General features: G+C 65.4%; 1 protein-coding gene across 1 annotated transcript in view; it reads right to left on the bottom strand.

The window, feature by feature from the left end:
- Positions 1 to 6206, bottom strand: part of ADAMTS16 (ADAM metallopeptidase with thrombospondin type 1 motif 16) — a gene marked incomplete at both ends in the record, with an annotated part of 54743 nt that extends 48537 nt beyond the window's left edge. Inside the window, 3 exons of the mRNA XM_084233884.1 lie at positions 142 to 467; positions 5953 to 6049; positions 6159 to 6206. Coding sequence (XP_084090010.1) covers positions 142 to 467; positions 5953 to 6049; positions 6159 to 6206 — 471 coding nt within the window. The remainder of the gene's footprint in view (positions 1 to 141; positions 468 to 5952; positions 6050 to 6158) is intronic.
- Between the last annotated feature and the right edge of the window lie 10316 nt (positions 6207 to 16522).

The following is a 16522-nucleotide window of genomic DNA, read 5'->3' as shown; positions in this document are numbered from 1 at the left end:
CCGCCTGCCACCCTCGCTGGCCACCCGCCACCCTCGCTGGCCACACTCGCTGACTACCTGCCCTCGCTGGCCACCCGCCCTCGCTGACCGCCCGCCACCCTCGCTGGCCGCCCACCCCGCCCTGGCACCGGCTGTACTCACCACGCCCCGGCAGGTGGACAGGGCCACCGAGGAGTTCTGGTGGGACCGCAGGGAGCCCTGGAAGAAGCAGAGCTCCTCACGGGGGAGGGCCTGCACCGACCGCGCGCCGCCCTTCCTGAGCGTCTGGACGAGGAGCCCCGGGACCACCAGGCCACTGGACGCCCTCAGGTCCATGTGGAAGTCGTGCCGGGACCCTCTCAGCCACAGGTGCAGCGGGGCCCCGCCCGGTGGGGCCAGCGTCCTCTTTCCCCTCCGTGGACGGGCGACGTCCAGGGACACGTAGCCGCCGCGGGCGTCCACCTCGTAGGGCGTCACCAGCTCGTACTCTGAAAGGAAAGGGGAGGCAGTGGGTCACCCCCGAATTCCGGACAGGCTGGGGCTCCGAGGATCAAGGCGCACACCGGGGCAGAGCTGGGCGGGGGGAGGGGTGCCCGGTGCACCGGCGGGGGAAGGGGCCGGAAGACGGTGTTTTGGGGACAGTAGGGACACGGCTGCGGCCCTTGAAGGTGTCCCTACCACCCAGCAAACCCGCTCCCGCAAGGGAAACGGAGCGGCCACGAGACCCGGCAGCGGCCCGGGGCACCCATCACAGCAGCCAGGAACTTCCCCGCCCCGCGCCTTAGTCCACTTCCCCACGACACCCTCGCTGCAGGAAGAAACCTAAACATAAGGATTAGGTTTTCAAAAAATGGCTAAAAAGAAAAACGTAACGGGCATTCTTCGCTGCTTAACGTCTCAGTGTTTAGTTGTGAAATCACTGAAGGTGCAGGCGCATCTGGTCCAGGCGCCCACATCTGGACCCAGGCCTGCGTGTCTTTGCTCCCAATGAAAACCATGAAGACCCACTGGTGGGGGGGTCCCCACTGGAGAGCAAACAGAAAATCAAGAAAACCCCGAGGAATTACGGGATCCCCAGGTGCCCGCGAGGGGGTGGCCTCGGCGCTGCAGCCACAGACACGTGACCGTCTTCCTCTGCAGGAAGTAGGGAGGCCACAGGTGACCCCTCAGAGTCTTGGGCACCACCACCCCGGGACCATCTTCTCCAGAGGGGTTTCTCGCCTTCTAGAACACGATCCTTATCTCCCATTCTCATACCTTTTAGCGCCCATTAGCACCATTAAAAAGTAGCCTCTAGGGCTATGGGGCTGCGGCTGCGGGAGTCAGGGGCAGTGTTTCTGTCCTGGGCAGTGCAGGAGGTGGAGAGCAGAGGGTGGGCTGCAGGCCAGGCCAGGCCATCCCACCCCCCTCGCGGCCCTCTCAGACCCCGGGTGATTCCTCAGGGCTGGGAGAGCAAGTATTTCAGGTCAAGCTTGGTCAGCGGAGCTTTCAGAACTGTGCCCACTCTGGGGGGTCTGTCCTGCAGTTATCCCCTGATCGCCAGTCATGGCTGGCTTGGCGCCAGGCTCCCTGCAAGGCTGCTGGCCAGGCCAGACAGCAAGAAGAGCTCCCTGAGAGATGGACGGTCCTGAGTGGTGCACGTGGCGATGCCCTCTCCTCAGCCCACAGGCCAGGACGCGGACACCTCGTCCTCAGACCGTGTGCGTCCCTGGACCCAGCAGGTTCCGAGGCGCCAACCTGTCTGATGCTTGATGTGGGGTCCTCTCGGGGCACTGGGCCTGCTCCCTTGGGGTGTCGGGGGAAACCGCCTCCCTGGAGCAGGTCTGGTGTCACGAGCAGCACCCCGCAGGCTTCCCTGGAGCCAAGGTGATCGCTGCCCCCGTGCCGCCCTGGCAGGTGACTGCGGTTGACACTGGAGGGCCCGTGTTGGCTCGGGCAGCGGAGAGGGCCGTGGCTGGGGGTGTCTCCTGGGCCCGCACTGCAGCCCCAGCGTGTGCCAGGGTGGCCAGGGCCTGGGCTACCTGGCTTCCACTTCCCCAGGGCAAGAGGGTGGGTGCAAGGCTCTCCTGAGCACCCCTGCGGCCAGGGAAGCGTCCCTGCTGAGGGGGTCCTGTGCCGGACAGCCTGCAGGTGCTGGGGGACTTGACAGTCCTCGCGGAGAGGGTGGCTGGGCGGGCAGGTGGGTGTGGCAGCCACGTGTTGGAATCAATTCCTGTTTCACTTGGAAAAGAGGGAGCAGGGCCACTCACCCTGGTGGCCAGGGTGAGTCTCAGCACTAGGACGCTATCAGCGGCCACTGCAGCCGGGACAGGCTGGACCAGCTATGGGGGCGCCGAGACCCAGCGACCCGCTCAGGGCCTCTGTCTGGACAGCAGCGAACTGTCCGCTGTGGCACTCACTGAGCACGGGTCACTGCGGGGACTGGCGGCAGCCCCAGCACCCAGGAGGGAGCACGGCATGGGGGAGAGGTGGCCCAGGCACCGGGACACTGCTCGGCCTCCAGCAGAGACAAGCTGCGCGTGAAGGGGCGAGGGAGTGAGGGGCAGCGGAGTTCACGGATGGGGCTGGAGGGGAGAGCTGAGGAGGAGCCCGGCCCAGCTCTGGGGGCCAGAAGTCGGAGATGCGCCAGCGCCGGGGAGGGCCGCACCGCGGTGCAGTGACTGGACATCCCTTCCAGAGAGAAATCCCAGGCCCACGATTCCCACCTGGAACTGGCCAGAAAGCACTTCTCTCTGCGGCTCGTGGGCGAGGCCCCTGGCACTGCAGCCTGATTCACAAGCCTGGGCCCGGCCCGCCCTGGCCGCCTCGCCCGCAGGCCGCCCCCGTCGGCTTCAAGCTCAGTCAAAACTAGCATCAGGTCCAGTTTTCACACAAAAAACTGCAGTTTGAAAGGAGTTTGTTGAAACACAGGGAGCTGGGGCAGGTTTTGCAGCGGGAACATGAGGTTTACGTTTCAAAACGCTTATTTCATGAAACGGAGGCAGAGAGGCAGGCTGGGGGGTCACCCCCCTCAGACTGGGGGCGCGGGCGGGGAGCCTGGCCCGGCCCCTGTGAGGCCACCCCCTCGGAGGGGGGCGATCATCTTAATCACCAGAAGAGGAGGCGCCCCGCGTGCAGATCGCGCCCCGCCCCGCCCCCCAACCTGTGCGTGCCCGGCCCCACCCCGCCTCCTGGCCTGCCTGCCCCGGGGGACCCCCGCCCCCCAGCCTGCGCGCCCCCGACCCCCACCCCCCAGCCTTTGCACCCCCGGCTCCCCCTCCCCCCGGCCCCCAGCACCGCCCCCTGCCTGTGCGCCCCCAGCCTGCGCGCCCCGCCCCCGCAGACCCCACTCGCCCATCCGCTCCCGGCGACGGCGCCCACAGGCGCGCGAGCCTCTCCCGAGGGTCCCTCCACGGCCCGGCCCGCGGCTGCGGAGAAAGCTGCGCGCCCCGGGCTCCGCACACCCCGCGCCGGCCTGGCGCCACCCCAGAGGCAGAGGCGGGGCGCTCGGGGCTCGGGCGGACGTCGCGTGTCCAGCCCCCCAGCACCGCCCCCCGGGCCCGGGCTGGACGTTCGCGGCTTCCCTCAATTCGCGGGGCAGCGCCCGAGCCTCCTGCTCCTGCTCCCGACAGCGACGGCGCTTCGGCTCCCGCCGAGCCTCCCGGCCTGGCCTGGCACCCCGAGCGCCCGCGGGGCTGGGGGGGACGCGCCCGCCCCGACGTCCCTGGGGCGGCTCTTCCCTTCGGCGCTGGCCCCCGAGGTCAGCCCTGTCCGGGCTGCAGCGGCCCGCGCGGTCTCGGGGGGGGGGGCGGCCGGCGGGGCGGGGGGGGGGCGGGGCGGGGGCGCACCCCCGGGGCGACGCTGACCCCCCAGGTCCCTCCGAGGGCGCCGTGGAGGGGCCGGCAGGTGACGCCTTCGGGGTCCCGCCCACTTCAGGACCAGGCTTCTTCCAGAATCTCTTAAACATTGGAGGGGCCTCCCCGGGGCGCGGCGGCTGAGCGCTGGGTGGCGAAGCTGCCCGCGGCCTCTGCGGCGCCGGTTCGGTCCCCAGCTGCTCCCCGGCCACCGGAGGAGGGTCCCGCATGGCGCGCAGACCTCTCCTGCCGCCCGCTGCTCCCCTCAGCAGTGTCCTTCGGTCCTTCTGCCTGCTCTGCTCCCCGCTCTGGCTCTGGTGGATTCTCTCACCCTCCCGCGCTGCTGACTGTACCCAGTGCATGTATAAACAAAAAACAAACAAACAAACCAGCAAACAAATAAATGAAGCATGCCTCTATTAAAAAAAAAAAAAAAAAAAAAAAAAGGTTAGAAAAAAAAAAAATCAACACTGGCGGGGCCGCGCCTCCAGCCGGACACTGCGCGCGGGCGCCCGGGCCGCGAACACCCGGCGCGGGGCTGGGGACGGGGCGCGGGCCTGGCGCCCTCTGGCGGCGTCGCGGGGGCCGCGCAGGGACCGGCCGCGCGGGGACAGTCGTGCTGCGCGCGACGAGTCCCGTCTCCGTCCCCACTGACCCCACTGACCCCACTGACCCCACTGTCCCCACTGCCTGGAGACGAGGCCGCGGGGCAGGAGTTCGAGTCGCGCCCCGCACGGCGGGTGTCGCTCCGCGGGGAGACGCCGGGGCCCGACTCCTCTTCTTCCCCAGCGGCGCCCACCGGCCCGTGCCCGCGGGACCGCAGCTGCCGCCTCCCGGGGGCCGGCGCCCCGGACCCTCCCGGGCGAAACGCACGGCCCCGCGCGGCCCAGAGCAAAACCCACGCGAAGGGCCGGACTGTCCCGGCGGCGGGCCAGAGGGCGGAGCGGCCCGCGCGGGCCTCGAACCGCCGCCGGCCCCGCCCAGGCACCAGCACTGCGCGGCTGCGCCCCTGGGGCGGGTCCAGCAAACCAGCGCAGGTCAGCCCGGGCCAGGGAGCAGCGGGTCAGCCCGGGCGGGGGCAGCGGGTCAGCCCGGACTGGGGAGCAGCGGGTCAGCCCAGGCGGGGGGCAGCGGGTCAGCCCGGGCGGGGGCAGCGGGTCAGCCCAGGCGGGGGGCAGCGGGTCAGCCCGGACTGGGGAGCAGCGGGTCAGCCCGGCCGGGGAGCAGCGGGTCAGCCCGGGCGGGGGCAGAGGGTCAGCCCAGGCGGGGGCAGCGGGTCAGCCCAGGCGGGGGCAGCGGGTCAGCCCAGGCGGGGGCAGCGGGTCAGCCCGGGCGGGGGGCAGCGGGTCAGCCCGGGCGGGGGGCAGCGGGTCAGCCCGGGCGGGGGCAGCGGGTCAGCCCAGGCGGGGGGCAGCGGGTCAGCCCGGACTGGGGAGCAGCGGGTCAGCCCGGGCGGGGGGCAGCGGGTCAGCCCGGGCGGGGAGCAGCGGGTCAGCCCGGGCGGGGGGCAGCGGGTCAGCCCGGGCGGGGGGCAGCGGGTCAGCCCGGACTGGGGAGCAGCGGGTCAGCCCGGGCGGGGGGCAGCGGGTCAGCCCGGGCGGGGGGCAGCGGGTCAGCCCGGGTGGGGGGCAGCGGGTCAGCCCGGGCGGGGGGCAGCGGGTCAGCCCAGGCTGGGGACAGTGGGTCAGCCCAGGCAGCGGGTCAGCCCGGGCGGGGGGCAGCGGGTCAGCCCAGGCTGGGGACAGTGGGTCAGCCCAGGCAGCGGGTCAGCCCGGGCGGGGCCAGCGAGTCAGCCCAGGTGGGGAGCAGCGGGTCGGCCCAGGTGGGGGGCAGCGGGTCAGCCCGGGCGGGGGGCAGCGGGTTAACAGGCAGGAGCGAGGGTCGCGGGGAGGCGCAGACAAGAGCAAGGTGCTCCCCAAACTGCTTTGACGCAGACATGGCTACAGTTCGGGGTCCCCCGTACATCTAGCCTCCCCCACAGCCTGTGATGGTCACTCGGTGCCGCGCCCCCGGCTCGTGCGCCCTCCCCGCGGCCACGGCCGGCAGCCCAGCCCGCTCCCCGCGCTGCGGCCCGCCCGGCCCGGCCCCTGACCCCGGTGGGCGCGGGCGAGCGGCGACGCCCCCAGACCCCCGGACTTACCGCCCGTCTCCGCCCAGCCGCGCGGCTCCGCGGACCCGGGAGGTGGCCGGGCGCTCGGGGGCGCGGGCGCGGCGGGTCCCGGGGCGCGCGCAGGTGTCTGCGGGGAGACAGGGGAGCCGGTGAGACGGGCTGCGCGGGGGGCGCGGGGGGCGCGGGGGGCGCGGGGCCCGGAGCCGCCCGCCGGGGAGGGGGCTCGCCGCGCCCACCTGCGCCAGCAGCAGCACCCAGAGCGCGGCGCAGCCCGGGGCCCGCATCGCGCCGGCGCGGCCCCGCGGGGAGGACGCGGCCTCGGCGGGGCGCCCGGGGGGCGGGGGCCGGGGACCGGCGGACAAGGGGACCCGCCCGGCCGCCGGCGCAGCACTCGCCGGTGATTCCCGCCGCGACGCCGCCGCCGCGGAGCTTATACTGGGCCGGTGCGCGGGGGCGCGGGGCGGAGGGGCGGCGCGGGGCGGCGGGCACCCCCCCTCCCTCCCTCCCTCCCCCGTGGGAGAGCGCTGGGGGGCGAGGGCGGGGAGCTGGAGGGGGAGCGCCTGGGAGGCGGCCCGCCCGGGGGAGCGGGAGCGGGAGGGAGGAGGCGGGAGGGGGAGGGAGGAGGCGGGAGGGGTGGGGCCCCCGGAGGAGGCCGCTAGGCTGCCCCTTCCTGGCCCTGAGGGTGGAGGAGGGTCGTGGGGAGGAGGGAGCAGCGCCTCCTGCCTGTGCGCCCTGGGGAAGCCCCAGCCTCAGGGCCAGTACCCCCCCCCCCGCCCCCCCCCTGCCAAGGGCCCTGACACCTGCCGCCTTTGGGTGGGGAGGCCGCTGAGGGACGCGGGGTCTGGGCCTCCTCCTGTGCCCGGACTTTCTAGGGGATGTGCCCACCCGCGTGCGCCGGACTCACGCAGCTCTGGGAGGTGGGAAGGGATGGGAGCAGGAGGGGTCCGGAAAGCTGGGTGTGGGGGACCCTCTGCCTCAGCGGAAGCAGCGCCACTCCAGGCGCAGGGGACACGCCGCCCTGCTCAGAGCCCTTGCTGGACTGCCGGGTGCCTGGACATGGCCAGAGGCCCCGGAGGCCTCGGGGCATGGCCTGAGCAGCAGCGCCCGCCACCCTAGGGGTCCAGAACAGCAGGCTCGGGGCCACTGAGCTCAGCAGGCGGCTCCGCCCGGGCCTTCCTCCTCCAGGCCCGGTGTGTGCATGGGTGTGAGCATGAGTTGTGCTGTGATCACACCTGTACATGCGTGTATGTGCACCAGGGCCTGGTGTGTGTGCACCACGTGCAGGTCAGTGTGCTGGTGTGAGTCCACGAGTGTTCGGGCGCGGGGGTGTCTGGAGGGGGTGCCAGGAGCCTCCGCTCCAGGGGTCTCACCTTCACGCTGACCCCTTGGCCCCGGGCCCTGGCTCTGTGCCGTCCTTTGGCCCGGCTTCGCCTGGTTTACGCACTTCGGGCGGGAAAAAGGCAAATGGAGTGATGGCCTTGACCTCTGACCCCCCCTTGCCTCTGCTGAGTCTGAGGGGGCCTCTGGCCTCTGGCGGTTCTGCAGGTCCCTCAGATCCCAGCAGGGACAGTAGAGGCCCAGGCTGAGGGGAGCCCCCCTGGTACACATCACGCCTCCCCTTCATTTATTTGAAAGCACCCCTCCAAGGAGCACACATTTCTCCATAAAGCCGCTGGGGATGGACTTAAGTCTCCGCACCCCCCACTGCCTCTGGCTCGCCAGGACCGGCCTGCAGGTCTCCAGGTGACAGAAGAGGGCAGCCCGGCCTGGGGGGGGGGGTGTGTGGCTGTGGGCACTCAGAGCCGCACTGATGGGAGCCCCGGGTGGGGTGGAGGAGCAGAGGGGTCTGCAAAGGCCATCTGGGGCAGACACCCCCTTTGTTCGGGTGCAGGCTGGATACACGCAGGAGTGGCTGGTTATCTGATTACGTGGCGTGTGACTCCCGAGGTGTCCGCATTCCCAGCCAGGCTGAGATCACATGCAGACACCCAGGGGCGCTCCTGGAGGTGCAAACTAGTGGACTGACGGGTTGGCTAGGGTGAAAGGATCCTCCGTGCTCTGGCTCTGGAGTCAAGGCTCTGCAGAGACCCTACCGGGGCAAGCCCAGCGTGGCCGGCTGGGGCCTGGGAGGGGGGAGCTGGCGGACTGGGCGGAAGGAAGGTCCTAGAACACGGAGTCCTGGGATTGGGGATTTATAGTAAATTACAGCACACATGCGCACCGCACGCGTGACACGCACCACACACACCACACGCACTTACGTGTTTGGTCTTCAGTTCCCAGCAAGGAGCTCCTGCAGCTCTGGGGACGTCCTGCCTGAGAGGGAGGAAGGTGTCTTTGTTTTGGGATTGAAGGACTTTGCACCTGGGCCTGGGGCTGTTGCCAGGGGAAACAAGGACCCCCCTAGAGGAGAGCGGGTCAAAGGTTGATCCCATCTCCAGTGGCGGAAGAGTTAATTAACCCTGCCTAGGAGTGAAATCCAGAAAGCCCAAAGGTGGGTTCGGATCGTGGAAGTCTGAGCAGCCGGGCACCCCAGACAGTGAGGGTTCAGGCCTCCCCACCTGCCCGACCTCTGCCCGCCTCTGCCCGGCTGCCCCGCGTCACACGCATCCTTAGTTACAGGCAGACGGAGGGTGCCCCAGGGAACCCACCCCCGCTTGCTGTCAAGGGACGCACCGTCCACACTGGAGGACAAGGCAGGCCGCGCGCGAGGTCTGCAGGGCCGGGCTCTCAGCGCATGAGTGTGTGCTCGGGGAGGGCGGGCGAGAAAGGCCTTCGCTTCCCTCTGTTGAAACACCAAAGGTGCCTTTCCCTGGTGAGGAAGTGTCTGGCCAGAGGAGAGGGGTCGGCCCAACATGCCTGGGACCATGCCACAGGCTAAGGCTCCTCCTGGCGGGGACCACGGAAAGGGGCAGAAGGGCCGGGCAGGTCTGGGACGCAAGAGCAGAAGCAGAGCACAGGTCACGTGACACGCCCGTGGTCAGGTCTCGACCCAAAGCGCCTCTTCCAAGCCCCCCGCCTGACTTTTAATTTTTAAGTTTCCCAGACATTAAATTTAGCTCCCCCCAGACTTCAGCCTTTCAGTCCACCCCCAAGGGGCAGCTCCCAGGCACCAGGCGGAGGTCAAGCAAACCCTGGGCTCACGGGCTACCCCACGAGGTGGGCGGGGGTGCGCTTCATGTCCTAGGTGCTGGTCCAAGAGGCACAGAGGCAGAGGGGCGGAAAATCCACGACACTCCATTACGAGAAAGTAGAGCTGTGGAGTATCCGGACGAGTACGGGGTAGCCACAGAGAAGGGCACATCGGAAGGCCTCGCTGACATCAGGAGACAGAAAAAAAACCCTACCGATAACATGCACATTAAATTGCTTCGTGTGAAGCGAAGCCCAGTTTTGGTTCGGGAGTAGGATCATTCCTACGGGGGCACAAGCTGCAGAGAACGGAAATCCACGCTACACAGTAAAATGAAATATTTACCGCACAAACACGGCGGGCTCTGCTGGGGGCCCGGGAAGCCTCACGAAGAATCAGAGCCGGCCAGAGGGTGGGCTGAGGCTGACGTCCCTTCCCCAGTGCGCGTCAAGCAAGCCTGGGACGCAGAAACCGCACCCGGTGCTTCGAGATTTGGCTCGGGTGGAATCGGACGCACAGACGCGAAACCCAGCGTCTGTCCCTTCAAACAAAAGCGGGAAGCAGCCGGTCGTGGCAGGTCAGTCAAGGCCGAGCCCAGCAGGAACGGCGGGGCCTCCCCGGCTCCATGTGCGAGCCCTGAGCCCGCTGACTTTCCAGAAGCAGTTCGGGGTCCTCCCGGTGGAGACCCAGCCCCGGGCGGAGTCCGCATTTCCGCAGACGGCGGGCCCGGCCGCGCACAGCAAATCCTGTGACAGACCCGTCCCTTCCGCCATCTCAGCTCATTTGTAAATACCTTGGGTGGCTGGAAAACTGCCATCAGACTCCCCCAAAATGAGAGGGGGGCACCCCACCTGCTCGTTGCAAAAGAGTCTGGGAAGAGCCTGCCTCGTGGGCAGAGGTGATGAGTCCCACCCGCAGCGGGGGCGCCGAGGTCTGTGCGTGGTGGACGAGACCGCAGCTTCGGAGGCGTCTCTGCACATCCAGGGAGGCGGCGCCCGCCCTGTCCGAGCTGCCAGTGTCACGTCCTGCATCTGGGCCCTGGTCAGCTGCCCCCGACGGCCCCTCTGGGCTCCCCTCTGGGCTCCCCTCTGGGCTCCCCTCTGGGCTCCCCTCCACCGAGCGCCCCAGGTCTCTCCTGCGCCCCTCACTCCTGTCTCCTGGCTAGGCACCCTCAGGTCCCTCCGGGAAAGAGGCACCTCTGGCCTAGCCCGTGCCTCCGCCTTGGCATCCCATGGTCTCTGCTCCCATGCTGGCACATCTCTGCCTCCCCCTCCGACCCTAGGGGCCTCCTGACACGTCTCTGAAGGTCACCCTGTGTCCTCATCGCTAAAGGTCCTTCCTAATTTCTGTCCTGCACTCTGGTTCCCCCAGGGCGTGTCTCCATGTGCTCCTACGGTGCCAACCCCAGCGGGGCTGTGGCCTCCTGAGCACGGATGGCCGCCGAAGTCAGAGGTCAAGGGCACAAAGCCAGAGCCCCCAGTGCAACCAGGCAGGGCCCGTGTCCCCCTCTGGCTGCGGTTAACGGGCCTCAGCTGGTATGAAGGTGAGCTGGAGCCAGAGGCCTGCGAGGTGCTCGGCCTTATCTTCCCCTGCGCCCGGTCCCCTCCGTGCGCTCAGGCGCAGCACTGTGTGGCGGCAGCTTGGGCACAGGGCCTGGGGCTGGGCGTGGATTCCTCCTCATGCTGCCGGCCCGGTCGCTCCGGCACCAGCTGTCCTGTATCGCGCTTCCCAGGAGACAGGAGCTTGGGCGACCCGGGGGCCCGCCCCTTGGCTGGGGTCCGTCACTGGACACCAGGCCGCTCGCGGATGCCCGTTTCTGCTGCGCGGCGTCTGGTTCCAATTCCTAAAGCCGCTTCCCTGAGTGACGACAGCCAGCGAGCTCTGCAGGCATGCCACCCGTGACGTCACCACGCCCCCGGAGAGCACGCGCCACCCACCCGTGCCTCCTGCCCACGCCCCTGCCCGCTCTCTGCCCCCAGCCCTCACCCCGCGTGTCCCAGGCGACCCGCCGGGCTCCCTGTGGCTCACTAGGCTGAGGCCGCCAGAGCGCGACTTCCCAGCGCGTCCTGCTGGCCGGAGCCGCGGCGCTCCCCGGCGAGTCACCAGCGCGGGCCGCGTGTGCTGGCTCCAGCTTCCGACGGTCACACTTGAAATCGCTATCAGTGCTTGCGCGGACATGTTTTAACCTGTTAATATGTTTAATATGTTAACGTGTCTAATATGTTAAGTATGTTAATGTGCTTAACATGTTAATATGTTCAATATGTTAATATGTTTCCTGGGTAGGTTTTATAAGTGGAATTTTGGAATTATACCATTAGAGAGAGTTCGACTGTTTCCCAGCTGGGTCCACGCGGGCCCTGCAAGTTACCGTGATGCTGTTCTGTGGCCGGGATGCTTGCGTCGTGTTCCTCCGTGTAGACGTCCGTGACAATGTCCGAGTTTTGTCTGTGGGTTTCCTTTCTATAAATTGAGTAATGCAACTTTAAACATTACTTAGAGATTTCTCTTCTTGTCTTCTCAAGGGATTATTAAGAATTATTTTCTCTTCTCTCCATATTTTAGGGCAGTTTAGTAATTAGGAACTTGTTTTTAGTTTTCTAAACTTGAATATTTAACAGGAATATTTAACTTAACAGAGTATAATGTGTGACATTTCTTAGCTATCCCACTGGACGTTAGGATCTCAGACTGCTTTCACCCTAAACACCTCTTCCTTCCTTTACTTGTCTTTACTTTTATCTTGTTATTCTAATTTCACAAATCAAAGAGGATGGCAATCATGTTATATAGTTCAATGTGTCACATTTACCTTTCTTCATCAGTATTCCTTGCATCTCAAATCTTCCTTCTGGAATAATGTTCTCTTTCCCAAAGTACATCTTTTCTAATTTCCTGCAATGAAAATCTGGCAAAAGTGTGCTCTCTCTTTTTGTATCTCTTAATATGCTTGTATTTCTTCTTCATACCCAGAACGTAGTTTGCTGGATACAGAATTCTGCAATGAGGTCCGTTTCCTTGTGGGCATTAAAACAGGTATTCTGGGGCTTCCCTGGTGGCGCAAGGGGTTAAGCACAGCACTATGAAGCAAGCTGCAGCCTCTGCAGCACGAGTTCAATCCCCGGCCTACCAGGGAGCAACCCACATGGCGCAGCAGACCCCTCCTGTCTCCCCGCTGCTCCCCTCAGCAGTGGCTTTCAGTCAGTCTGCCTGTTCTGCTCCCCACTCTGTCTCTGGTGAATTCTCTCACCCCCCCACCCTGCACCACTGGCCTATACCCCAGCTCTTGTATGCATAAATAAATAAATCTTTAAAAAAAAAAAACAGGTATGGTATTCCGGCTACTTTCAACCTCCCTCATTTCACTTGAGACATTATCAATCTAATTGCCATGCTTTTATAGACAATCTGAATTTTCTTATGATTCCTTATTGTCTCTGTCTTTTCTTAGTCTTCTTAGGACTCTTTGTATTTAGAAATCTTTAATTTTACTATAATGTGCATAGACGTGGATTTTTAAAACACCCTAAAACCTAAATCTTCAGATTTAGATCCTACATCTGAGCACTTGAAAAAAATCAATTTTGTAAAATTCTGCTGTCATTTTATCTTTGAATAATATTTCCCCCCTTATTCGCTCCTCTGGATCTATTCCTTGGCACTTTCTTGGATCTATTTTATATTTTTCTCTCTGTGTCTCTATGGCTAACGGCCCATATACCGTCCAGTTCACTAACTTTCTTCACCTGCATCTGCTCAGTTAAGTCCCTAGTGTCTGGGTTAGGAATTCTTTGTTGTGACCAGAGGAAGTGAGTCGTTTTCAGGGGCAAAGGCCATTGAAACTCAAATCCACATACGGATCAGGATTATATAATGGAGCCCTTTTTGGAAGCAGGACCCAGGGGATCCTCTGAGGTTGGAGGCCTGGTGAGGACTGGGGGTGTGGGGGCATCTGGTGGGCACCGGGGCTGACTGAGCCGCCCCCCGGACCAGCCAACTCACTCCAGGAAACAGGCTCTTAGCTTGGGCTGGCACGTGGCTACTCGGCAGTCAGGTGCGAGTCTCCTGCCCCTTTCGATCACTGAATTGCAGCATCATTTTTGGGCAAGTTTTTTAATATGGAAAAGCATATGAAGTAAATACACTACAAAGTAATGAACTTATAAATCATACAATCTGGCTCAAAAACACACCCATTAGGAATTTTTGATGTATATAAATAGAGTTTATGGAGCATTTCTTGGAAAAGGGGGAGCATGTAGGAAAGGGAAGGGAGTGGGTGGCAGCCCCCCGACACAGCCAGGGTGGGGGAGGTGGTGCTGGGCCTGTCTGTGCCCCAAGGTGGCTTGGAGCCTGCGGCCCTGAGGGGCCTGTGCGAGCAGCTCTCGTTGGGGAGACAGACGCAGACTTGCTGCCCGGGTGACGCTCCTGCCAGGGGCACCTCCAAGGCCCGCATGTTCCCAGGACTCAGAGGGGCCCAGAGGCCACTGCTGCTCCCCTTGCAGGAGCCCCGGCGAGGATTCCCTCAGGGGCCTGGACACCTTTGGGTGTCGTACCTCAGATGGCCTGGGTGCCGGTGTAGTCAGGAGCAGCGCCGAGAGGACCAGCTGGGAAGGCACTGCCTTCCTGCTCACGGCCACCGCCCTGTGAGCCGAGGGATGCTTCTGCTGTCTGTGGCCACGGGCCAGAGCTGATTCGGACACTGGGACGTGACTCGGCCTCCTGCGCTGCGGTGGCTTCTCCTGGGCGCAGGGCGGGGGCTTGGAACGCACCCTCAGCCCCGGGCCCAGGCCCCGTCCAGGCTCATCCTGGTCCTGATCCAGTCCCGCGCATGCGGCGGAGCACCTGTGTGCAGGGCCGGGAGGCCGCAGAGCTCAAGGCCGCGGGGGGTGCTGGCTCTGCTGGCCAGGGCGGCTGTGGGGCCGGAGAGCGAGGGGCCCCTCGGTTAATAGCTCACTGTCCGCTGACTCATTTCTGACCCCTGGTGTTCCCAGGCGTTCCGGTGGCCGCCTCGTCACTGAGTAACAGGGGCCCCCCAGCCTCCTCCGTCTCGCGCCTCGGGCTGGGAATTTCACTTCAGCTGATAAATGAATGCTTTATGGGGGTGGCTGCCTCCCCCAGGCCGTGGAGCCCTGCGTGTCTGGAAGCCCCAGCACAGCGTGGCGACCCCTCTGAGTTGGGATTCCCCGGGACCGTCTGAAGCGGGCAGTGCTGCCCACACTGGGCCCCCCCACCCCAGTGGTGGGCGGGAGGCGGGTGTCTCCCCAATGGGTGACTCTCTCTTAAGAACATCACTTTCTGAGCACCTTTCTAAGCACGGGCATCGCTGTCCAAGCTGTTTCAGGTGAGCCTCCTGAGGCGCTGCTGCAGCTCCCAGTGAGATGCACAGGCTGACCTGGAGAGCCGGGGTGCGTGGCCCAACCCCACTGCCCGCCCGCGTGTCCAGGCAGGACGTTGCAGGTCCATGGGGGACTGGCCAGTCCCTCCTCCTGCAAGGGCAGGCTGCCCACCCTGGCCATGCTCGCAACCTGGCACATGGCCTGCTCCACGCACTCAGCGCCAGGACCCCACCCCGGGCCCCAAGAGTCCCTGTCGGACATCTGGCTGCCATGGGCTCCTGGCCACAGGTGCCTGGGGGTGACTCGGGTCCCCTGGCCCTGGCTCATCCCTGGGGGCACGTTCTTACTCAGCAAATGGGACGTTGCAAGGCTGGTGAGCTGGTGGCCACCCAGGTGCCTTAGAATTTTCATTTTGAATTTGAATTTATCTGTGATTTTTACAATGGGAATGTTTTTGAGCAACACAGCCGAGTCTGACTTGACGAGACCTGTGTCTGGCCGCTCCCAGAGTGCTCCTGGCGCGAGCTGGCGAGGCGCGACGAGAGCAGAGCTGAGCAGATCATCACGCGAGGACTTGACCCAGGAAGGGCCCAGGCCCTGCCCTGCGAGAGCTGCTCCAACAAACACAGTGGGTTTGGTGTCCGTCGGTGGGGACAGCGAGCGTCACTGGCATCCAGAACGCGCCTTGACAGGGAGGCTTCTGGCTCCACGCTGTCCTGATCCCAAGACAGGCGGAGCTGGAGGGAGGCGTGAGGGCCTAGTGACCCTTTCTGCTCAGACAGTGCTGCAGTGGCCAACGCGGTGCCGCATTGCCCAGCTTCCCAGCTCGTGGCCGTCCCAAGGACACTGACCGCTGCGTGCTGAGGTGCAGGGAGACAGATGCCCAAATCCCTCCGGTTCGCACAGTTGTACCAGCGAAGGTTAGGCTTTCCGAAAAAAGGGTCTGAAAACGGGGCTATAATGGGGCGCTGCATGGCCCTGCAGAGGGCTCCCGCGCGTCCCCGGTGGACGAGACGCGGCTCTTCCAGCTCGGCGTCCCTGGCCCTGGTGGGCTCCCCCCTCCCCACCGAGACACTGAGACGCCGTTGTGCTAAGGACGGCGACAGCTCGGGCCACGCTGGCGGTGCCAAGAGCGGCACCAACACCCACGGCCGCCGTCAGGCAGCGCGTCTGTGGCGGGTCCCGGGGGCAGCGAGAGCGCCCTCCTCGCCCGGCCCTGGACTCTTGGGGCCTTGCTTCCCATCCCGGCGCGGGGGGGCGCCCTGTTCAGAGAGGAGCCCCGTAAACAGGGTGAGCTGGCTCAGCCCCCAGTCTGGGGTGAAGAGGGCAGAGCCTCCCTCTTGCACCCTCCTGGGCTGCCCCAAGGGAAACGCAGTCTTTTTAGAGTAAAAAAAAGACTGAGCTGCAGGCACCCAGGTGGGCACCCAGGTGGGCACCCAGCCTGCATCTTTGCAGCAAGTTCATTAGCCGGGGCACGGGTGACATCCTGGCGCCTCCGCTGGCACGTGAAGGGCGCGGGGCCGCGGAGCCGGGGCCCCCGGGGATAGCGCGTGTCTGACGCCGGCACGAGCGGGTCCGCCTGGAGTTGCTGGGCCGCTCCGGACGGCGCCGGTCGAGTCCTCTCGGAGGAGCTAATGACCCCTTTGTGTCAGCGTCGCTGGGGCCTTCCCCGGCCAGTAGCCCTACCGGCCCGGGCCGCCTCTGGCTCTCGGGCAGGCACGGCCGTGCCCTGGACCCACGCCGCTTCGGCCTTCCTCGGCACGTGGCGTGTTCCCTACTTACAACATGATGTCAGTTTTGGGAGCACGGCTGCCCCCTTGGGGTGCAGACGCCCCAGGGACACTCCCACACCCAGCGTCCCACGCCCCCCCAAACAGCACAGTTCTCAGGAGTGTAAGGGTCATTTTGCGGCATTTCGTCAGCTCACTGCGCTGACTGTTTGCATTCCAGGTGTGCGCACCCGGGCCCGGCCGTCACTCAGGACTCACGCGGGGTCCTCACCTCGAGCGTCATCCGCGTTGTCACAAAGACAGTGGGGTCAGGCCGCCCGGGGGAGCCTGTCCCCGTCTGCCGATGCCCGCCCCGCAGCGGGGTGGGGGGCTGTGCTGAGGGCGAGGGAGACCCGGGA

Source organism: Talpa europaea, assembly GCF_964194135.1.
Source record: "Talpa europaea genome assembly, chromosome: 5".
In the NCBI taxonomy this organism is placed as follows: Eukaryota; Metazoa; Chordata; class Mammalia; order Eulipotyphla; family Talpidae; genus Talpa; species Talpa europaea.
Note: the sequence above shows the minus strand (reverse complement) of the source record. Positions and strands in the feature narration are given on the sequence as shown.